The 21,448-nt window shown below is 42.8% G+C and overlaps 2 protein-coding genes across 16 annotated transcripts in view; both read left to right on the top strand.

Annotated features, from left to right (window-relative positions):
* The first annotated feature begins 118 nt into the window (after positions 1-118).
* odf2a (outer dense fiber of sperm tails 2a) lies at positions 119-14,543 on the top strand. Of its 6 annotated transcripts, none has more exons than XM_076079586.1 (20): positions 119-274; positions 1,415-1,531; positions 1,782-1,895; positions 2,016-2,198; positions 3,069-3,145; positions 4,301-4,516; positions 5,396-5,537; positions 5,759-5,884; positions 5,987-6,061; positions 6,199-6,270; positions 6,473-6,589; positions 6,783-6,968; positions 7,287-7,396; positions 8,684-8,819; positions 9,011-9,121; positions 9,794-10,057; positions 10,655-10,755; positions 11,875-12,037; positions 12,419-12,544; positions 12,632-14,543. In XM_076079586.1, exons 1-20 carry the CDS (start codon positions 272-274, stop codon positions 12,800-12,802), a joined length of 2,610 nt encoding a protein of 869 aa, XP_075935701.1. In that variant the 5' UTR covers positions 119-271; the 3' UTR covers positions 12,803-14,543. The 6 variants fall into 6 exon arrangements, with proteins under 6 accessions (XP_075935701.1, XP_075935699.1, XP_075935705.1 ...); XM_076079584.1 differs by having other exon boundaries at positions 4,301-4,603; XM_076079585.1 differs by lacking the exon at positions 119-274 and adding an exon at positions 310-811 and having other exon boundaries at positions 4,301-4,603.
* An 843-nt stretch (positions 14,544-15,386) lies between these two features.
* Positions 15,387-21,448, top strand: part of sptan1 (spectrin alpha, non-erythrocytic 1) — a 43,229-nt gene continuing 37,167 nt past the window's right edge. For 6 of the 10 annotated variants that reach the window (XM_076079578.1, XM_076079580.1, XM_076079575.1 and 3 more), the window contains exon 1: positions 15,387-15,608. The gene's annotated coding sequence lies outside the window, so the exon portion shown is untranslated. Of the gene's footprint in view, positions 15,609-18,503; positions 18,664-21,448 lie in introns of those variants that run through there. The other 4 variants (XM_076079582.1, XM_076079581.1, XM_076079574.1 and 1 more) reach the window with 3 other exon arrangements.

Below are 21,448 nucleotides of genomic sequence, written 5' to 3'. Positions count from 1 at the left end.
GGTGCTACTACAGCTTGTTGAGTTTGTTGCCAAGTGACGTTAGAATGTCGACTCTGGTCCAATCACTGTTGGTGAAAGATGTCACCTGCTTAAAACTGACCAACCAGAGAGACTTTAGCGTCACTACTACCTGTTGAGGTTTATCAAGTCTTCACGCCAAAAGACTTTCGATGTTAACCTAGAGTTACTTACTTTGACTGCTAAATAAAGCCCGCGGTTCCTTCAATGAAACATATTTTCAAGTCTGGACGAATATATTTTGGTTCCTCATATGGTAAGACGGATAATTCGTTACTCAACTACACAGACGATAGAAAGGCTGCTGTCGGATAATAGGCTAATGCTACTGTCAGGCTAATGTAACGTTATAACGTTACTTCTTGTTAAACTACCTTGTCTTTTGATAAGCGTTAGACTGACACACCCACCGCCGCCATCTACATGCATCCAGCGGTCTAATGTTACATAGAATACAGACAGTGATGTAGTGTACCGGGTGTGGTAAATTAAGGACCCAGAAGCAGTATGACGGACACACGGAATAGTTGAAACGAGACTTTATTCCAGGCTGAACACACACAGGCAAACATGTACATGCACACGTGTAGAAATCCACTCGGTGGAACGCCAAGCCGTCAGAGGAGAAGGCAGACAGAAACCAGAGCAAGGATATAGTGGTCGGGGACAGAGCTGAGTCGTTTACCGGGGCAGAGGCAAGGCGGAGAAGTCCAAACAGGCTGGGTCGGCAACGGGAAACCGGTCGGAGGGTAAACGCGGGAAAGTCTGGCATAATGCAGAGAAGGATCTGGCAGTGAGTGTGTGTGGGACTGGGGTCTAAATAGTAGGTGCAGCAGAGTGAGCAGGTGAGAGTGATGAGCTGATGAGGTGGGCGTGACTAACAGGTGCGCTGAATGAGCTGATGAGGTGAGTGAGAGACAGACAGGAGAGAAGGGGCGGAGCTGTGACATGTAGGTTGGAATTCATCGCTTTGATTGTTTGTTTGTTTAAGGAACTTCATTCAGTGTCGTTGTTGGTGTGATGTACTAAATATGTCGGAAGTAGAAAAGTCGCAAAAAAGTATACAAAATACACTACAAACATTTTACTTTTCTTCCTGATTTTGACAATAAGATTTCGAACATTTGCCTTCATCCCTGTTGACATGATAACGATCACACAACTATGTCGTAAACTAACTCCCGGTAATTGTCGTAAACATGTTAACTGCCTTATCTAGAGGGAAAAACCGGAATACTGTGCAGTCAAATTCATGTTAAACTTCCAATCACAGTTTGTAATTTAGTGTTTTGTGCATGTAATGACACATGTCATCAGCGTAACAATATTTACTGTTGTAAACGTGGATGTGAGCAGTTGAGATGGTTGGAGATACTAAACACACTCTGTCTCACAGAGGAAAGCAATGAGAACTCGGTCAACTTCTCCTCCAATTCATTTGCACATCGACGATGCCACACCGGTCCATGTGCACGTGAAGAGCCAGAGGACGAGTCCTGCCAGGACGCCTCAGGTCACACTTCTACTCATGTTGTCTTTGGTTTTTACTGTTTTCATTTTTCTTTTTGATTGTAAATATGCACATTTTGAAGATATGTATCTTGTTGATCTTATTCTTTCTTGTTATTTCCTGATAACAAGTTATTATTATTATTATTAAATCATAACACTCAGTCCGGTTCATAGTACACACCTATCATACGCTGGAGTTGTGATGCAGCTAACAGATGACGTGACATGCTGCTACACACACTGTGTTTAAGGGGAAGAACAAGGTCGACAAAGGAAACCTCCATCCCACAGCCAAGGTCAAAACACGGTTGCCATGGATACCACCGGGGAAGGCCTCTGTACGGGACGCTTCATACAAGTGGGAGGTAACACCACTCAAAGGCAGTGTACACCTAAATCCCAAGCTCTCTTGTCATGTTGTGAAAGATTGATTTAGCTCATCCAGTTAAAGACACAGTGGTATTCAATGTGTCATCTGCTCCAAGGGGCCAACACACTGCCTTGAGATCACACAACCGCTCCCTGAACCAGGACCTGAACACTCCCAGTCTGTGCTGCGATTAGCTGACCTCACATCAGAAGAAGAAGAAGGGCTGCACCAACGAATCAGCCAGTATGAGAGGAAGATTGACAGCTTACTGACTGAAGTCAGCTCTCTGAAGAACGAGGTCAGTTTCTCCTCTGCATCAGCCTTCCCTTATCAAGTTTTATTTTACACCTTATTTATGCTTCATTCAGCTTCTTCTTGTTTAAACTCTTATATTCCCGACACCCGCGTCCTTGGCCGCCAGTACTGTCTTTCAGAGGCTGTAGCAGGCTGAGGTTTACAGCTAGAGTGCTGGCATGATGTGTGAGCTTGTGAGGAATAGAGCTGAGTAACGCTCCAAAGTTAGGCTACATTCAAGTGAGGGAAACACTGGCATGGCTATAATCACAGGTGTCCCTGGACCTGTCACCTTAAAGTATGTGAATGAAAAGGCTTCTATTGGTCCCACTAGTCTCCCCTTCACAGACATGCCCACATCATGGGGGGCAACTATGGATCAGTGGTAGAGCGGGTCGTCCTTTAATCAGAGAATCTGCGGTTCGGTCCCCGGCCCGGTAGTCTTTGATGGTGTGACTTGGGCAACATACTTAACAGGTTGTTCCTGCGGTGTATGAATGTTAGATAGTCCTGATGGGCAGGTGGCACCTTGCATGGTAGCCCCTGCCATCAGTGTGTGAATGGGTGAATGATGACATGTAGTGTTAAAGAGCTTTGAGTGGTCGTAGGACTAGAAAAGAGGAATACAAGTAGAGTTTATTTACCATTTGTCCTTAATGATAATCCCATGAAGTTTGCATTTTTTTGCATGCAGTATATTTTATAATTTTCTTAAAATGGTGTATTTTCATTTTTCTCAACCGTCTTGGAATTAAATAGATGACTGGATCACTGAATGTGTGATGATGTTAGTCCCCATAGTAGCCATTTCATTGTAGTGAGAACACTCTTTTAAACTTCATCACTGTATACAATGACCTGTTGTGACCTTTAGGATAATCACAGCGTCATCACAGCAGAGACCTGGGGCCAAAGAGGACGTCTGCTGTTTCCAGCTATATGGACGATAAGATATGAGATATAACTGAGCATTTGAATGGCATCATATACTTCCATCATAATGTTCTAAGCCCTTTTATACTCTAAACTTTCAACATTTGAATAGGCAACTAAACAGAACATGTTTATCTCAGATGTACTAGAACAACTTGACACACACACAGTGCTGAGCTGCTGTGACCTATCTCCCCCCTTGTAAAAAGACAAGAATGGATCAATGTTGGGGGGGTTAATGATAACCTTGGTCTTATCCTAATGTATCAGAGAGAAACAAGCTGAAGACTGGGGAATGTTGGGGCATCACACTGCTGATAGCAGTAGAGTAGGATTGCTAATCTATAGCTCTTGGCTACATGTAGACCTAAGTCCAGTGCCATCAAACCATAAACAAGTCCACATTTGCCATATGGAACAATTATATACCAATTCTAACGTAAGTTGGTTGCACACTGTTATACATTTGATTTAAGATTAATTAAATGTACCCGATTGGCAATTAGTTCTACAAAAAATAACCCATAACTACAAAGTGAGAACATGCTTTTAGAATTTTCTCCAAATGTTTTAAAAATCAAAAATGAAATCTCTCATTTACAACAATATTCAAAGCCTTTGCTATCTCACTCCAAACTGACTCATCCTTGAGATACTTCTATGACTTGTTTAGAGAGAGATTAGAGGTATAAGGGTTTTCAGTTATAATAAACCATATCCAGTGCATGTCAAAGAAGCCACTCATAACAACATCAAACTGTGTGGACACAAAGACAGATCTGCATGCAGGAAGCTTTCTTTTCACCTGGTCTGAAGTCTGTATGAGATGCACACGTTCTCACCGCACGTGCGGCTTTCATGGATACCAGTTCATGTGTGGAGCATGCATGGTGTTTGTGCGTATGCAACATTAATAAATCTGGTGCCTGGAGTTTACCAAATGACGAATAGAAGAAAAACGCAAGATATTCTGAAGAGGGTTTTAGACATTATGAGTTGATGTGTGTAGATTGAAAAAGTAAATATAATCAATTTTGAATTACATTTATATCATAATTAACATACAATAATGTATTTAAAAGTATTATTACACACCGTGATGGCATTTGATGGAGTCGTGCTACTGAGTCCACAGACACCCCGGTGACATTGTGTTTGTGTGTGTCCGTCCACGTGTGTTTGCACATCTGGACGGGTGCAGGTGGAACTGCGGAAGCAGGAGCAGCTGCTGGAGCGCCGGTCGGAGCAGCTGAGTGTCTCCCAGCGGGTGATCGCTGAGCGGGAGGAAGAGCTGGCTGAGGTGACCAATGAGCTGGAAGAGACAGAGCGGGAGAACACGCGCTTACGCCAATCCATGGAGAAGATGCTGGAGGAGAAGGACCACAACAGGCAAATATTACACTTTAATGGTGCTTCACATGAGAAAGTGTGGACAGGAAGTACAATCAATGAAAACCCACCTTCTTCAGTGTGGGGGTAAGTGCAAGTGAGTGTGAGGGGGCTATTATGGTGCTAAGGTGGGGTGTGTGTTTGTTTTCAGTCAACAGTCGGGGCCTGTATTAACCAGGTGTCTCAGAATGACCCCATACTAGCACCAAAGAGCGTCTTAGCTCAGATGAAGCTTCCTGCACTGATATTCAGCAGGAGTTGGACGTCACGATTGTTTTCAACACTCTCAGCCTCCAGCTAGACAATATGATGACAGTGGGGTTTGTTTGCACCCAATTTGACTACTTTGGATAGCTCTGCATTGTTTTTGATACTTAGGTGCTTGAACCACGACGCAATATTAAAAGTGAGTATACGTTCTATTAGGGATTGGTATACTCTGTTTAAAATGATTTGACTGACCTTAGTTTATCAGCAGGAAGAGTCTTTGCTGTGCTTCTTCTTTGAATGCATTCAACATGATCTGTAAGGGAAAAAGATTGGCCTAACACAGTAACCTGGAGCTGAAAGGAGCTTAGCTCCACCTCCTGGCCCTTAACCATAACTGTCTAAATAGAGGTTTGACAGGTTGTTCTTGTTACCATTTAGACACATTTATTTTATCTTGGTGACATTCAACAAAAGAACACTGTCATTGAATCACATTATGAGTTGTGTAACATGGTTAGTGTACATGTTTAATGACTGGCACACCACTAAAGCATGTCATCCGCACACCTAACTCATTTGCGTATGCTGAAAAAACGATTGGGCGATAGAATGCAACCCTGTAGGACTCCAGTGTTGATTACATCATTGTGAAACATCTTGTCCTTGCAGACAAGACGAGGACAGCATGCAGCAAGACAAAGATGCTCTGCACAGGAAGCTGGTGAAGGCTGAGGTGGATGGGACAGCAGCTGCCAAGCAAGTCTCAGCCCTGCGACAGTCTGTTTCCAAACTGTGTGGTGCTGCTGGCAGTGTGAGTGTTAACTCAATGTTTGCCACTAATATTGTGTCCTGTCCGGTCCTGTGAGGTCCGAAGCTGGGAACAGCTTTTACATTCAAGGCAATCCCTAAGTTTTCTGACTTCATGACTTTCTCTGGAACAAAGATCATCAATGCTGATATTAAATGATGCTTTTCAATGACTTTTCAGAATAAGTTCTTTGTCCCTGTCTCTCTTTCTGTTGGCTGCTGAAGAGGCTGTCTGGCTCTGACTCTTTAGTCTTGGCTCGTCAGAAGGAGCTGTTGCTACAGAAACTGGAGACATTTGAGGCGACAAACCGAACTCTGCGGCACCTCCTCAGAGAGCAGCACGGGTCCCAGGTACTGTGTGTAAAGCATCCTCAAACTACAGACTGAATCTTCAGCATCAATATACAGCAAATGTTTATTAAGCATGCACCTTGGTGGACTGTTTTTGAGCAGATGGAGTCAATCCGAGTGTCAGAGCAGAAGGATACATTACTCCAGAACCTGGCAGACACAGAGGCAGAGAATGCTGTGAGTGTGATAGAAGCAGCACTAAATCTAAATCTTTATCTTCTCTTTTATTTTTTTTCGTGTAAAACACAGTATTTTCCCCCCTGTGTATAAAATTTGCTCTATAAGTAAAGCTTGCCTCATTTTTCGTTTTACAGCATCTTGTGGTGAAACTTCAAGAGAAGGACAGAGAGGTTCATCAACTCTCCAAACGTATAGATACTGAGAAGGTACTGATAGCAAAGTTGTCAGTATTTGTGATACTTTTTTACTGTAAATACGTCTCTGTCAATCTGTGGAGCTGTCTCAATCAGGGATCCAAAACTGAACCATATCTTTACAGAGGAATTGAATCCTTCACTTACAGTGTGTAGGTCAATGCAGAATACATGTTTGTCCTAATGTACGTTCTACTGTATTCTGGGAATGCAGGACAATGCAAAGAGCACAGCTGATTTGTCCAAGAGTCTGGAGTCAACAAGAGCTCATTTACAAGGACAGCTGCGGAGCAAAGAGGCTGAGAACAACCGGCTTACTGTGCAAATAAAGGTTTGTCACGTCTGTCTGTCCTAGCATCATGTGTACTCATCTACTATTGTTGGTGTGTATGATAATTATGTAGTCGGTTAATGAAGTATTAGTCGGACTTCTGTTTCAATATGTGTGAACTATTAACCGATAATCTGCTATACAACAGTGAACCCAGCTGTAATCCTTGGTTCTGTCTCTTCCATTGGTTCAGAACCTGGAGCGAGCAGCCAACCAGCAGAAGGCGGAGATGGAGCGTCTGAAGGAGCAGCTGGTGAGGCTGAGGCAGCAGGCCGGTGCAGACCGAGAGGCTCTAAAACGAGCCACGCAAGCCCAGAAACAGCGCGCTGAGCGCAGCGAGGACACTGCAGGCCAGTTGAGCGTCCAGCTGCTGGACATGGTAGGGTCGTGTCACAGAGCAGCTGCAGCTATACATTGATTAGTCAGACACACACAAGGCACAGGCATCTTAGGTTCATAGAATGCATTGTAAAATCATCACCAGGTGCTTTTGTCAATTATTAGATTACTGGCCATATGTTAACGAAACACTTATTCCCTTATTCCTCTTGGCATTGGTTGTTTCTATCAGTTCACCTTTAAAAGAGCTTCAAGCCCATCACACACACACACACACACACACACACATGCCTCTTTAGTAACAGAATCAAGAAAAATGAATCACTGTTCAAGGCACTCTTTTATTTCTTTTTAACAGGAGAAGCAGGTTTCCGATGCGCTGTCAGCAGCTGACACCTGGCAAAGTCACCATGCCCAAGAGGTGAAGGACAAGAGCAAACTGGAGATTGAACTGTCACTGCTGAACAGGTAACTCCAGCTCTGTTATGGCTCCATCTGCAGACAAGAATAACGACGAGCAACGAGATGATTGGCTCATAGGGCCCCCAGTCAGCTGATTGAGTTGGAAGCAGGAAGGGTTAAAAGTGGAGATGTCACAGCTTCATATCGCGAACCAACAACCAACAACAACACAGAGTTTCTAGAATTAACATAAACAATTAACATAAAAGCACATAGAACTGAGTAACATCGGAACTTATCAATCGCATTAAAACGTTTGTATTGTAGCATATACATTGCATTCATCATCTATATACTTTCCTTGCTTTTATCAAGTATGACATCGTACGAAAGAGGAACCACTAGGCCTCACACAAGAACATTTTTGTATTCTTATTTGAGATTTGTTTTCGTGATGTTTGCTTGCACGAGTGTTCAAAGTCAGATTCACCAAAATCTCTTAATTGGATAAGTTTGTCTTGAAATTCCTTGTTGAGGAATGCAACTCATGGGGAGGTACGCGTCTGGGATGTTTGATCACTAGCAGAGATTAGTGCTTTAAGGGGACCTGAAGACACATTAACACAGCTGCCAATGACGGATCATTAGGGAACACCTGTACTGTGACAGAAAAAAGGATATAATGGTTTGGCATGAAGTTATATGATTAAAACATGTCTTTCTAAAACCAAGTGGTCCATGTCGGGAGGCAGTCTAGGGGACGTGACTGACACAAAGATATGCTGAGGTACAACAGAGGAGGATCTTCTTCACAATCCTACATTAAGAAAGTTAGATATTTATATATAGTTATCTATTTAGTATTTTAGTTACACATTTACATTATTAGACATTATCATTTTGAAGTCAAACTAGTGTTTTTACACTAGTTTGAGAAACTAGTTCGAGAAAATCCTAAATATTCACAGTTAGTGAATGAGACAAGTTCTCTTAAATCAGACATCTGTCATTGAAGAAGGCTTCTGTTTGTACCGGTGGTTCTTGTATGAGGCACATTGGGCGTTTTTATATTGATGCACCAAGTCATTGGGTTTGCAGGCATTATTAACCCTATAGTAATCCAATGAGTGATCCGAGTGATGGAAAGTGTTTCAAATAATGCATGAAGATCCCATTGTCATGACATCACTTTACCAGCTGCAACTAGTGAAAGAACTTTTTCAATGAAACCCTAAAAGCAGAATTCTCAAACTATGAAATAGTCTTAACAGTGTAAAGTTACTGTTGGTTCAGAACGCCGTCATTTTGGTCATATAAATGAAGATATGACAGGTGTTGTGTTATGTGATGCAGCCGTATAGCAGAAGTGACGGAGCAGCTGCAGACTACAGTGGATAAAGGCCGAGCGGAGAGAGAGGCCCTGCTGGATCACTTGCATGGACTGACCACAGAGAGCACTGCTGCCAAGCTGGAGAAGCACTCCCTCAAGGTGAAACAACAGGGACCACGTCTATAGAATGGTAACCTGACCATTGCCTGATCAAAATGTCTACATATCTGATGTGCTTTTATGTCTTGGATAATGTGCTTCCTGTCCCCATTATCTTTCCAATAGACTTCCATTGACTTCCGTTACAGTAGGAGGGTTAGGTGTAATGATATAACATGTGTTCCTGTCAGGCTACATCGTCTGCAGTGGAGGAGAAGCTGGCCTTGTCTCAGTCAGAGCTTCAGCAGGTCAAAGCCTCAATCCAGCAATATGAAAGCCTGCTGGACAGCTATAAGATCCAGGTATGTGAAGCATACGCTACGACTAGGAACGCAACACTGAGAGGTTTATATTGAACCTTTGTTCAACCAGATCAAATCCATTGAGATAACATCTGTTTTGCTGGTGATCTGCCTGGATGTTCGTAGTGTTCTGATAGTTGTAGTGTGTAACATTTGCAACATTAATAACATTGAATATATTAAAGGCTACATTCTGTTCAACACATCTATGCCTCTTCTAAATGGCTGCTCTACCTATTCAAGATAATATAAGTCCATGTGGAAATTTGCCCATCTAACGATTTAGAGGCCTATTGTGAATTTGGTTGCTCTGGTTCGTCATTTCTAAAAAGTGTGTCCCCACAAAACAGGTTTGTGAAACACTGGTCTAGCTGAGACAGGAATAGGCCTGTACATGACGTTACCGGGAGGATGGAGCCAAACATGACTTTAATGTAGATAAGAAACCAGTGAGAACTTGAGTTTCTTAGTGACACTTCCAATGTGATGCTTCAAATTTAGATTTTTGTCCAACCAAGTGCCCAGATATTTATATGTATCAGCAAACTTAATGCATCCACTTGCATTTAGAGGCAGTTTTAAAGTATGAGTATGAGATTGTGATAGCACAGCTATCCCATGGACACTGTTAATGTTCATCAAAAGTTAGAAGCCATTTATTTTTCTGTACAGGTTGGAAAAACACGGGCCGAAGCAGATGAGTATCGTGCTCGGCTGGCTCAGGCGGAGCAGGAGGCCCAGGCGGTGCGCAGGGAGCTGGAGCAGGAAGTAGAGGAGGTGCGCAGCGAGCTGCTGGGGCGGCTGGCAGCCTTAGAGCCTCTTCCTGAAGCCTTACAGCGTTCTGAACTCCAGCTGCAGGAGGCACAGGACAGGGAGCACAGCCAGGAGAGACGCAGCATGGAGCTCAGCACAACCCTGACTGATCTCCGAATGAAGGTCAACAGTCCCATGCATGCAAACTCAAATTGGCATCACAAAATAATGATTTAAGTTCCGAGTTTAAGTGCTAATTTGAAAATGATTCCAATATTACAACATTGATTTGGGGAAAATGGTAAGTCCAATCTAAACACTGGCCTCCGTGCTACATTTTGCATTGTAATGTTTAACACCAAATCACATTTGGATACAAATTTGCTGAATGCTCATAGTACAAAATATATATCTTCTGTGGTAGTAAGCGCTATACTTTCAGCACAAACTAATAGAAAAAATAACTTCAAACAATTTTATCCAAATCCTAATAATAAGAGAAGGAGTCATAGGATTTTCATTTCATTTTGAATGGAAGTTGAGTTGCAGAGCACTGAAAACAACATTGGTAGAAGGCCACTGTCACATTTAAGGTTGAGGTTAACTTTTGCCAATAACTTTCTTTCTGCTCCATTAAAATGTTTTTAAAGCACCTCATCAGTATTGCTAGAATTTTTAGTCAGACCACACATGCAATGAGTTTGAATAAAAGCTGTAAGTAGGAAACCAAATCCTTGGATATACAGTCCAAGTGTTCAGATGAAGGACTTGTGTTGTTAGGTGGAGACCCAGTGCAGTCAAGTAGAGCTTCTCAGAGAGAAGAACCAGGTGCTGCTGGAGGAGAATCGACAGCTTCAGCAGCGAGTGGAGACTTTGGAAAGGTCAGTCACCACTTCTGCTTCCCTCCGTCTGGCTCTGGTGCTTTGTTCAGACCAGAGGTTTTCAAAGTCTCACATTGTAGGACCCCCCCCCCTCAGACAACATTTAGACAACTGTGCCCCCCTTCTATTTGGGGGAGAATCATGATCTAAGTTCCCATAATTTGGGGGCTTTGGGGGATGTTAACAGGAAGAATAATGTTGCCATGGAGTCAGTGAGTTAGTTATTAGCAGTTCCTATTTGCAGTGTATGATGTGCAGACAGCTATGACTGGAAAAAAACAAAACTGTGATGTTTCTCATGCAGGTTCTGGAGTTATAATACACATTTTTCCTATGACATCTATTGACATTTATTCTCGATGGACATCAGATACAATGATATGGAAAGTGTAAGTCACACCTAATCTATAAACATGTGTATCATGTCTGTGTGTTCAGATTTAACTGAGTTATAAGGATTATCATTTTAGTTTCTTTGATGGGGTTAACCTGACCCGATCAAAAAGCCGTCATGGGAAAACTGTTTGGAAAAAGGCAGGCACTTTCAGAAAATAAGTGTCAGGTGATTGGATGAACCATCTGTCAATCAAACTCTTACCGAAGCCAGTCGGGAGAAGAGCTCTTCTCCACAGAGAAAAGCCTTCAATGTCGTTCTTTACTCCTCTTTCAATGACGAAATTCTCTCTAATTCTGATAGAACTGATGCTATTGCAGCATATACCTATCTTCTTTGGGAGCTGCCATTGTTGTTTAGAACCAGCAGTGGCCTCTCTGTGTGGTCATGCACTCACCTAAGCCACGCCCGTAGCTGCTGGTAGCTCCTTACAGGACGCTGATTGGTCCATGCTCTGGCTTACCGGACACAAACACATTACTTAAAGCTTGACGAGATGGATTTTCGTGTGATATGTGATCCAGCGATCCAGCTACCGTGCCAGATAACAAATTGGTGCCATGGGGGTTTTAAAGTACCCTAACTGCACTCAAACACTGCACACCAACTTGTAAGCAGTGTAAAATAATGAACCAATCTTAATGATACGAGTCAGTGTACTGGGTAACTGTTCATTCTAACTGCTCATTGTTGTTGTGGCTGACCTGTCTTGTGTCATCTTACAGAAAGCTGGGTGAGGCTGGCAATCAGAACACCGACCTTCTGGTGGTCGTCACCAAACGGGAAGACACCATCCACAGCAATCAGCTCCGCCTGGAAGAAAGAACAAGGGAATGTTCTCTGCTGAGCCGAAAGCTGGAGGAGGCTCTGGGGGATGCTCACCAACAGGTCTGAAACTGAACACTGCCATTTAAAGTGTATATTATAGAATGCAGTAGTAGATCATCATTAGCACTGCATCAGAAAGCGTAGCCTCCTCACTCTTTTCAGAGAGACCTCTGCATTGACAAGAAAGGGCTGCAGATATGCAGAGCTTCTTTGGCTAAAACATGCAGAGTTGTCCAGCAAAAAGTAGAACCTGAGCTCACCCTTCAGTGTTACACTCTGAGGCTTGGGTGTATTGGGCTGCGTGTAATTATAAGTGAGCTTGCATGTCTTGAAGTGCATGTTGTTAGGGACATAGAGTATACTGTAGGGATAAATCAGTTATGTACTATTTCACCCTCTGTTGCCCAGTAGTTAGGTCCAGTGTGTCATATTTATCTCCAGATGTCAGAGACCAGAGGACTTGCTGCCACCAAAGAACGCTCCACCCAGTACAAGATACTGGACCTAGAGGCTCAACTCAGCAGGACTACGTCAGAAATCAGTCAACTGCGACGCAGCAAAGAGGAGGTAAAGGCCTCCATTAATAGTCTACCCAAAGTGTGTATGTATCTGCTGTGTCAGTAGGTCTATAAAATGTGTATTTATGATGCTCAGGTGGAGCGGCGGTACCAGAGCCGACTACAGGATGTGAAGGATCGTCTGGAGCAGTCCGACAGCACCAACCGAAGTCTGCAGAACTACGTCCAGTTCCTCAAAGCCTCCTACGCCAATGTGTTTGGGGACTTGGCCCCCGACAGCTCACTGCGTGCCCCCTCACCCATCTGACAACCCGTCTGTCAGCTGTGTATTATAAGCACTCATTCCACAATAGTACGGTGGTCTGAGCCTGTTACTTTTCATTTTGCTAACAAGAGCTGGCGGCTGTAAAGATGTCACACTTGGTCAGTGTGGTTGCTTGTTTCATACCATTTTGAACCAGTTAGGTGAACAGTATTGTCTGCGAGTAGTAACCCTAACCCTCAAAAACACTGTGACAGACAGCAGTTCATGCTGCTTACACCCCTTTTCACCAGTCACATGTAAACTGTACTCATAGGGCCTTTACATTGTTATTAAGACAAGGCATTTGTTAAAGATCATGAAGGTTGATTGTCACCACCAACATCTTTCACTTTACTCATGCTTATTTTACCAGATGCTTTAATCCACTAAATGCATTTCTAACACCTTGTAATACTTTTAACAATCCTTTTAGAAAACTACAGAGGGCTTAACTTACCAGGTATAAAGCAAATTGTTCCATTGACATGTTGATTGGCTGGGTGATTTAGGGTGTACAATGCTAAATGTGCAAGCGTAGTGAACTGTGTGCCGTTTGTATTTCACTTCAAATTTTGATCCTTAAAAATGGACCTTGTGTCGGCTATGCCCATCTGGGTATTTGTGATGTATGAACTCATTTGGCTGCTTTACTTCCAGCCTGACTGGATACCTGTAGGGACGCTGTAACAAAACCTGATTTCTTTACTATGTGAAGGGAGACACAAGTTACACCTGATGTCTTTGTCCATATGTTTGGGATACTCAGGCCATGCTGTGAACAACAGAGCCAGAAATACAAGGCAGGCACAGGTGGTTTAACATTGTGTTTACCCTGATGACATGCTAGAGGTTTGATGGTTCACACAAAGTGCACCTGTAAGCTGCAGCCCTTCATCTAACCGGCACGCTACCATTACTGTACCACCCATTGTTATGTTTGAAACTGCAGTCAGGCACTAATCTGACCAACGTACAAATAGAGCCCTACAGTGTTTACTACACTGATGTGCAAAGAGGAACACACGCTGGTGAGGTTTAAATGGAAAGCAGTGTTTGGTCTTGAAGACATTTGGTAGAAATAGTTTTTCTTGTTTTTCCTATATCTTCTATGAGTTTATCGTTTGTTCTTTGATCTTCGAGACCAAACACCAACACCAAATATTGTCACCAATATTTTCAGTTGTTTCAAAAGCTACTGATTTTCACCAAGTAGTTTTGATGGCTCTTTGGAGCTTTTTCAGATGGAATGTTTTCTTCAGAAATGTATGATTGGATATCAAAGTCAGTTAGTATTTTACATGCCAAAAACAATAAGAATTGCTCGTCTTCATCAAGCCTTCACAGTCTCTTTTATTTCCATACTCAGCTAGTCATGAAGGTAATATGTCTATTTCCAGAGTTAACAGCCTATGTACTGTATTTGTACTGCTATTTATTCAAAGTATTGATTTGTGTGCTGGTTTACATGTAAACAATTCTGTAGCCAAGCCACCCATGACACATGACGTGGCACAATATGTGCTTTAATGTATCTGAGCTCTTTGATTGAATGGAGCTGAAGACATTGGTGCTATCGCTGTGTGTTGGCTGGTACGAGACAGTGTGTGTCAAAACAACTGTTGGGTTTACAGTTTCACATACTACATTATTGGAATACTTGTTTCCTGTCCATAGAGTGTATTCAATGACTCAATCATTTATATCCACTATGGGTAATAAAACAACAAAATGTTTTTCTACCGGATTCTAACGGTTTTCTCAACTCTTATTTTGTTTTTGTCATATAATGTTACAAAGAGGATAGAAATGGACATAACATAACATCTTTTGGCATTGGTCCATAGACATACAAAAAAGTGACAGAGAAGAAGCTGTCTATCAGTCAGCACAGCTGCTGTCATATTGTCCTGTAGCAGCTGTTCCATTATTTACTGTCCAATAGTAAGTATGAAGGATGTAAGAGGAAGTGTCCCTTTAACTGCTCAATTGACATTTTACTTAACATTATGGAGGGCAGTTCAAATGGAAATGAGGCAGGAAAATAATGAATGAAACAATATGTAACAGCTCATGAACAGATGATGTATTGTCTGATAAATCCTTGTGGTAGTCAGCTGATCTCACAGACAACAGTGATGGTTGTGGAAAGATTATGTCAGGGCTGAAATGCTGTTTAGTTGAACACAGACAGGTCAGTGTTAATAACTGATAGTCTTTGAAAGTCAGTTTATTGATGAAGATACAGTACTTTCTGTATTAACAGCATAGTCTGAGGCTGCAGGGATGGGAGCACAGCATCTCAGAATAAGATCAAAACAGCCAGCACTGAATTGATCAGCACTAATTATGTTATACGTGACTAACAAAGTGCATGAGCAGCAAGCATCGTGTATTTCTGTCCTGCCTTATCCACCGTTTGTCTTTCAAAGTGTATTCCTGTGCAGTCGGGAAGGAAGTCTGAAAAACTGCCTCAACATGTGAATATTTTGATAATGTGGTGGTCTAAAGATGCAAAGCCAGCCCACCAGCTTTCAGTACATGTATTTAATGATTGCTGATTTGTGCCACAGCCACGATTATGACAATCAGGGTGGAACAAACCACGGTAGCACAGTTTATATTGTGCATGTAATGCTTTAGTGTTTCGGGTCCGTCCGGTAGTTGCCGTTTTTTTCCGTACAGCTGCAGAAAATTACGTCACATTGTAAAAAAAAAAAGAAAAAAAGAAAACCAGCAACCCAGAGAGCAGCCTCGCTTCTTTCTGCGTCGACACGAACCACTTCTGAAGCTCTTCGGAAAACCCACCGAGGTATGAAACATGCTTACATTCTGACTGAATTTGCACAATACATTGCACAATGTAGTCCGTGCTTTCCTCGTTGCCCTGTTCTGTTCATTGAATGTGTGTTTCCTGTCTGCTACGGGTTCGCTAGCTCAGCGGCTAACGTTAGCTGCAAGCGGTCCTTTTGTTAAATGCTTTTCACAGTCGGACAGTTGAAATGAAGATGGACTGCTCGCTAGTGTGCCTCTGAAGCTGTCTGTGGGTTAGACGGTGTCTGATGTTAGCTCAATGATGACATTACCGTTAGCCGCCCTACCAGCTGGCATTAACATTCATCATCCTGCATTCAAACAAAATGGCTGATTAAACATTCATAAGTCGACATATTTAACGCCCGCTATCATAACTATTGTGTTTTCCGTCTTGAAAGTGTAGCATTATGATAATGCTGGTTTAACGTGTTCACCATAGCGAATATAACGTAACGTTAACCATGAGCTGCTAGCGGTAGCTTACTAGTTAACACCGCTAGTTAGTTTACAACGTACACTTTTAGAAACCAAATCTGATATCCCTAAATTCATTGAAATAGGTCTTCAATCACGGTGTGTACATCGCGCGTTTTGATTCAATGAATGAAATACCAGTGTATTAAAAATGCAAGGTTCTGTTGGTGGCTCCATTGTGGTCGGCCATGGCGGAGGGGAGCCGCCCAGAGCAGTTGATTACCTCTGGACACAAGGCTCCAGCTGTCGGGCCTCTTGTTACTCTGCTGTCATTCAAATGCGGACAGAGTCACTTTAATCATGTACACGCGTCCTCTGGTGGATCTCCCCAATGCATGCACAATCTGCGAGGCCGCTATGACTGATGTATTGTCAGTAGATAGCGTTACATGCTCTTAAGGAGTGGAGCCGGGCCGTGAGAAGACTGCCTGAGTGACGTCAGTATTCTATATAGTTTGCATCAATACGGTTGAAAGTGAATCAGAACAAACAGCGGGAAGTGCGCTATTTCACACTGTGCAGGACAGGGCCTTTGTCAGGGTGGTGCCAAGTTCTCCACATACCAACTGGCCTCCCCTTTGGAGAGGGCTTCAGATAGAAAGCTGCAGTCCCCATGGGGATGAAAGGAGGACCATCAGTGTTGTTGAGAATCAAGCCCCAGCTTATAATTCAGTGTGCTGTTTCATATCTATGGTTCCATGGATTCAACTGTGTTATAGTCCAGACATGTGTCATAATCCTTTAATTGTCATGTTGATTGGTCATAACATTCATTTTAGAACAGGTATATGAATAGTGTATATAGTCTAAAGTTTGTCTGCCCTGCGATGAACTGGCGACCTGTCCAGGGTGTACCCTGCCTTCGCCCAATGTCAGCTGGGATCGGCTCCAGCGCCCCGCGACCCTGAACAGGATAAGCGGTTTGGATAATGGATGGATGGATGTTTAATGGGCCTGGGCCATAGCAGATGCAGTTAAGCCATTTGATAGGCATAGAGAGTTGCTTTATGATATGAGTATAGATTTATTTATCCGTCCATCCAGTGACCTCCCTGATGAGTGTCATGGTTGCACTACTATGACTAACGTTTGTTCGGCCGTTACACTGACCTCATCTCTAGGTAGCCCCTGCCATCCAAATGTAAAATGGCAGCAACAGAGAATAGGAGAGTATTATTGATCCAGACAATAATGGATGAGCCTTTTCTAAGCTTGTCAAGGTATAAACAGGACCGTGCTCATGGCCATTAGGCTTCAAATTGTATGAGCAGAATCTAAGTACGCTCTGGATCCTGACCTCACGTTGATGTTCTACTAAAACATGGAGGCTAAGTGGGACAGCTCTTTGAGCTGTGCTGCCTAAAATACTACCCAGATATTCCCAGGGCAGATTCTATGTCCCTCTACGCTGCCTCATTTGAATTGGATTGTATTAGAATCATTACTTGATTACATGTCATATCTGAATACGGACAATATTGTTCTCCATGTTACAACTGACTTGGACATCATTAGAGCTTGTTTTCCTGTTCTTCAAAGGAACAAGTAGATTTTTTCCTTTTACGTGATTGTCTTTTTCCCCAATGAATATTGCTCATTCCATTGTTCATTTGCAGCATAACTGGACTTGCAAAGTGGACCTATCACAATGTTGAGAACAAAGCCTGTAATAATGTTGTTAGAAGAGCCCTCGGGGAGGGCGGGGCCAGTGGTTTCTGTAGGTCAGCTCTGTAATCCATCTCTATGAAGTCATGTTGATGACTTGCAGCATTTGAACACAGCTATACAGCCTAGATTTCTACAGTGAGTATAAACTTATATCTTTCTCTTCTCCAAACTCCCTCTCAACCTCTATGACGTCTTTCATTGCAGCTGCATTTGACCGTGACCCAAATAAGACCCCCCCCCCCCCCCCCCCCCGTCGTCTCTAGGGCGGTCAGTTCAGGCGGCTAACTCTTTCTGCTGCTGACAACTTAAGACAGTTTGAATGGAAGAGTACATCTCAAATGTACAGTGATTCTTGATGCATTGACTTCTGAAACATTATCATGATGAACTTCAAACATAATGCTTACTGTGAGAGCATCTTCCTGTTCTGACTACCTACTGCTGATGGCCTCTTATTGATTGTGAGATGAATGTTATGCCCCTACACAGATTGACATGTCGACCGTTACTAAACCCAAACTCAAGGTAACCTCTATGTTTGTCTCACTGTACTTCTGTGTGTTTGCGTGTGTCTCTTTGAGTTGGTAGAGGACGGGTGATTGGAGTGTAGGGCGGTGATGGTGTTGTTTTGCTGAGTAAAGCACTGGGAGAGAAGTGGAGGAGGAGCAGGGTCACTGAGCGCAGGGAGGCGCATGGGCTGGGCTACTTCTTGGCTTGCTCTTCTGTACAGCGTAGTCACTGCAGGTGCAATGCGTCTGACTGTGCTGCGGAGTGGATGAGCCTTTGTTTCTTCAATCACTAATGGACCTTTAAGGAGTGTGCTGCAGATTATGACTTCATCACAGATGTAGCCTTCTGATCAACCAAGACCCAAGAAAACCTCAGGATCCACACTGGAAATATCTGATGTGTGTATGATTTGGTTTTGCACTGTTTCTTATTTTTATCCTATCAAACTACCAACACAGGTCTTTCTGTATGAAAATGCCCTTTTCTATTTCATTTGACTGTCATGAGGATGTGGTAAGTGACTGATGATCTGAATTGTGCATGTGTTTGTCTGTGTTGGCCTTCTCTCCTCCTGAGCCAGCACCATCCGGACCTTTTAGTGAATAACTCCAGAAACAAATAGATTTTTACTGCATGTCTTTTATTGGTGTGATATTCTTTGCATGGAAATGAAACTTACCTCAAAGTAGAATACACTAAGCTATCACGCATTTTATAATCTTACGATGTTTGTTGCTTCAGAAGATGAGATTCCTGCTAGTTATCGGTCTAATAGGAAATATGAACAGCTTGTGTTTGCTAGGATTACTGATGTCATTAGTGGTTTTATAACCTTAATGTAGATTATATTTGTATAAACTCAACATCAAGTATGGGGTTAACACTAGCAGTTGGTAGTTAAAGGATACACATTTTGCTGACTAACTACAGTTGCTTCAAATTTCTGATTTATTTGGTTGTGTACTTGTACATCACATATAAGTTCCTAAAATTCTTTATATGTGACTACTTTCCCCTGTAAGTGTTTTTCTGTCTGGCCACGCTGTGAAGCAAAGGGAATGACAGTCAGCTGGAGGTTGTACAGGTTCAGGAGAATGCGTGTTTTGTCTCTCTGTCCCCCAGTAGGGAAATGGACTGGCCTGGTCTCATGAGACACTCCCATGTCCTGCAGAATGCTCCCAGTGTGGCGTCAGTAGGACCCCTATTCATAACACATAACCAGAGTAACGGCGTTGCTCAGTGAATGACTTCATCCACTGCTCTGTGCACCTCTGATGATGATTTAAGGAAGGTCACTGCAATGTATGAACCTACTGGAAACCTGCTGTATTCTCTGAGACGGGGTCTGATGTCAGGGTTAGCCTTGCTTCATGTAACAACGCCCAGCATACGTAATACATTCTGTACTCCGCAAACAAGCTCCATCTGTTTATGAAGTGGAATGACTGGAGTTAAGCTTTAGCATGGGTTCAGGGTTAACCTTCTGAACTCCTCTCTCCTCGGGGTGTTTTGAGTCAGAGTAGCAGGTTGTTCTACATATAGCATGTAGTCGTAATCATTTAGATTTTAGTTTTAACCAGGAGAGGTATATAGATCTTGTAAAAGGCTTTTTATGAATAATCTGGGTCATTGCTGTTGTATGTAGGCAGTGTAACAACAGGCAGCTGTTGTTGAGGCTGTGCGGTAGCTCAGCTAGCCGGCCGTCCTTTATGCTGCATTGCTGCTCTCAGGAGAACATTTGAGTTGAGCAATTTATTGATTTCTATTCCAGTTGCTCAGGTTTCTTGACTTTTTGTTTCAGCGTTTGTTGCCAAGTTAGCTGAGGGAGTACTAGTATCCATGCATATAGAAGACAGGATACCTTTTCTTTAATGCGCTGCTCCTAATGGACACTTTTCTGCATCATTTCCAACCAGAGAGAGGCGGTAATGGTGGCTGTTTCTCTACCCATGAAGTGGACTTTGAAATGGTGATGACTTTGAAAGTCACATGCTGCTGGCATAGTTCCAAGTTCCCACCCAGCATTACATTTGAGTTCTGCCTGTAAGAGGAGGTAGAAAAGGACTTAGGGTTGTATAACTCCAACCGTCAGTGGAATAGAAGCCAGTAGTACTGTCGGCTGATATCACTGTGTGTGGGTGTTACCCAGAGGAGCAGGGGGGTGAAGAGAGGGAAAGCTGTTATCTACTGATGTAAGATGGGAGGAAGTGCTATCAGCAGTTGCAGGGCTGTATTTGGTGGTGTCACAGATCTGTAAGGCCACGCTTGTACTCGGACTCCACAGCTGGCGTGTCGGCTACGAGCATGACTTAGCGCTCAACGTGTAGTTTGGTGCAGTATTCTCCAAAACACAAACAAAACAGACCAAAAACACAACTCCTCAATGCCATGGAGGAATTGTAATTATCTGCAAACTCGTATCTCATCTTCATGGACTATATTATTGCCTTTTATACAAGTTCTGTAAAGAAACCAGCCAAATATTTGGAATAACAAATGTATTCTAATGAAACGAAGGTTAAAAGTTTGAATATCCTGCATTTTAAAAAGAGTTGTCCGTTATTTGACTTCTTAATTTAGCTTTGTTTTTATCAGTATTTGTGGCAGTAACATCTGAAAAGGCCTGCTGGTTACAATATGTCGGAGGTGCACGACGTAGCGCCGCAACCGCTTGCAGAACCTTTTGTGCTTGATGCACAACACGTGCTGACGTCACTACACCAGGCATAAAGCCAGCTTCAGTAGCCCTGCTCTAATGCAAATGTATACAATTCATTCATGCATTAAAGTTAATTCCGATTACCATCGGACTTTATATTGAACCAAACACCTATTTGACCCTCTTACCCCTCAGTTAATAAGGTACCTCCTAAAAGACTGGTCCTCTTCACACTGAGTCACAAACGGTGTGATTGTAACTTCACATTACTTCATGTCATGTCACTTTGTTTGTGATGGTTCTGGTTTGAACAGGCCGTATAATGTGCCGTTACACATATTGAGACTGATGTAGTGTTGTGTCAGTACTTGTGAGGCCCAGTACTGTCCAAGTAAAGTATGTTTGCTCAGTGAAAGGTTTCACTGCACTCTGCCATCCAGTTCACAGTGTTCTTTGAAAGCTGTTAAACTGGGTTGCTACAAAATACACATCCTTGTGTCATCACAGTTAGATTATTGGGACTG

Source organism: Anarhichas minor, unplaced genomic scaffold (genome assembly GCF_050575085.1).
Source record: "Anarhichas minor isolate MPS153535 unplaced genomic scaffold, ASM5057508v1 ptg000073l, whole genome shotgun sequence".
Classification (NCBI taxonomy): Eukaryota; Metazoa; Chordata; class Actinopteri; order Perciformes; family Anarhichadidae; genus Anarhichas; species Anarhichas minor.
This window is presented reverse-complemented; position numbering and strand designations above follow the sequence as displayed.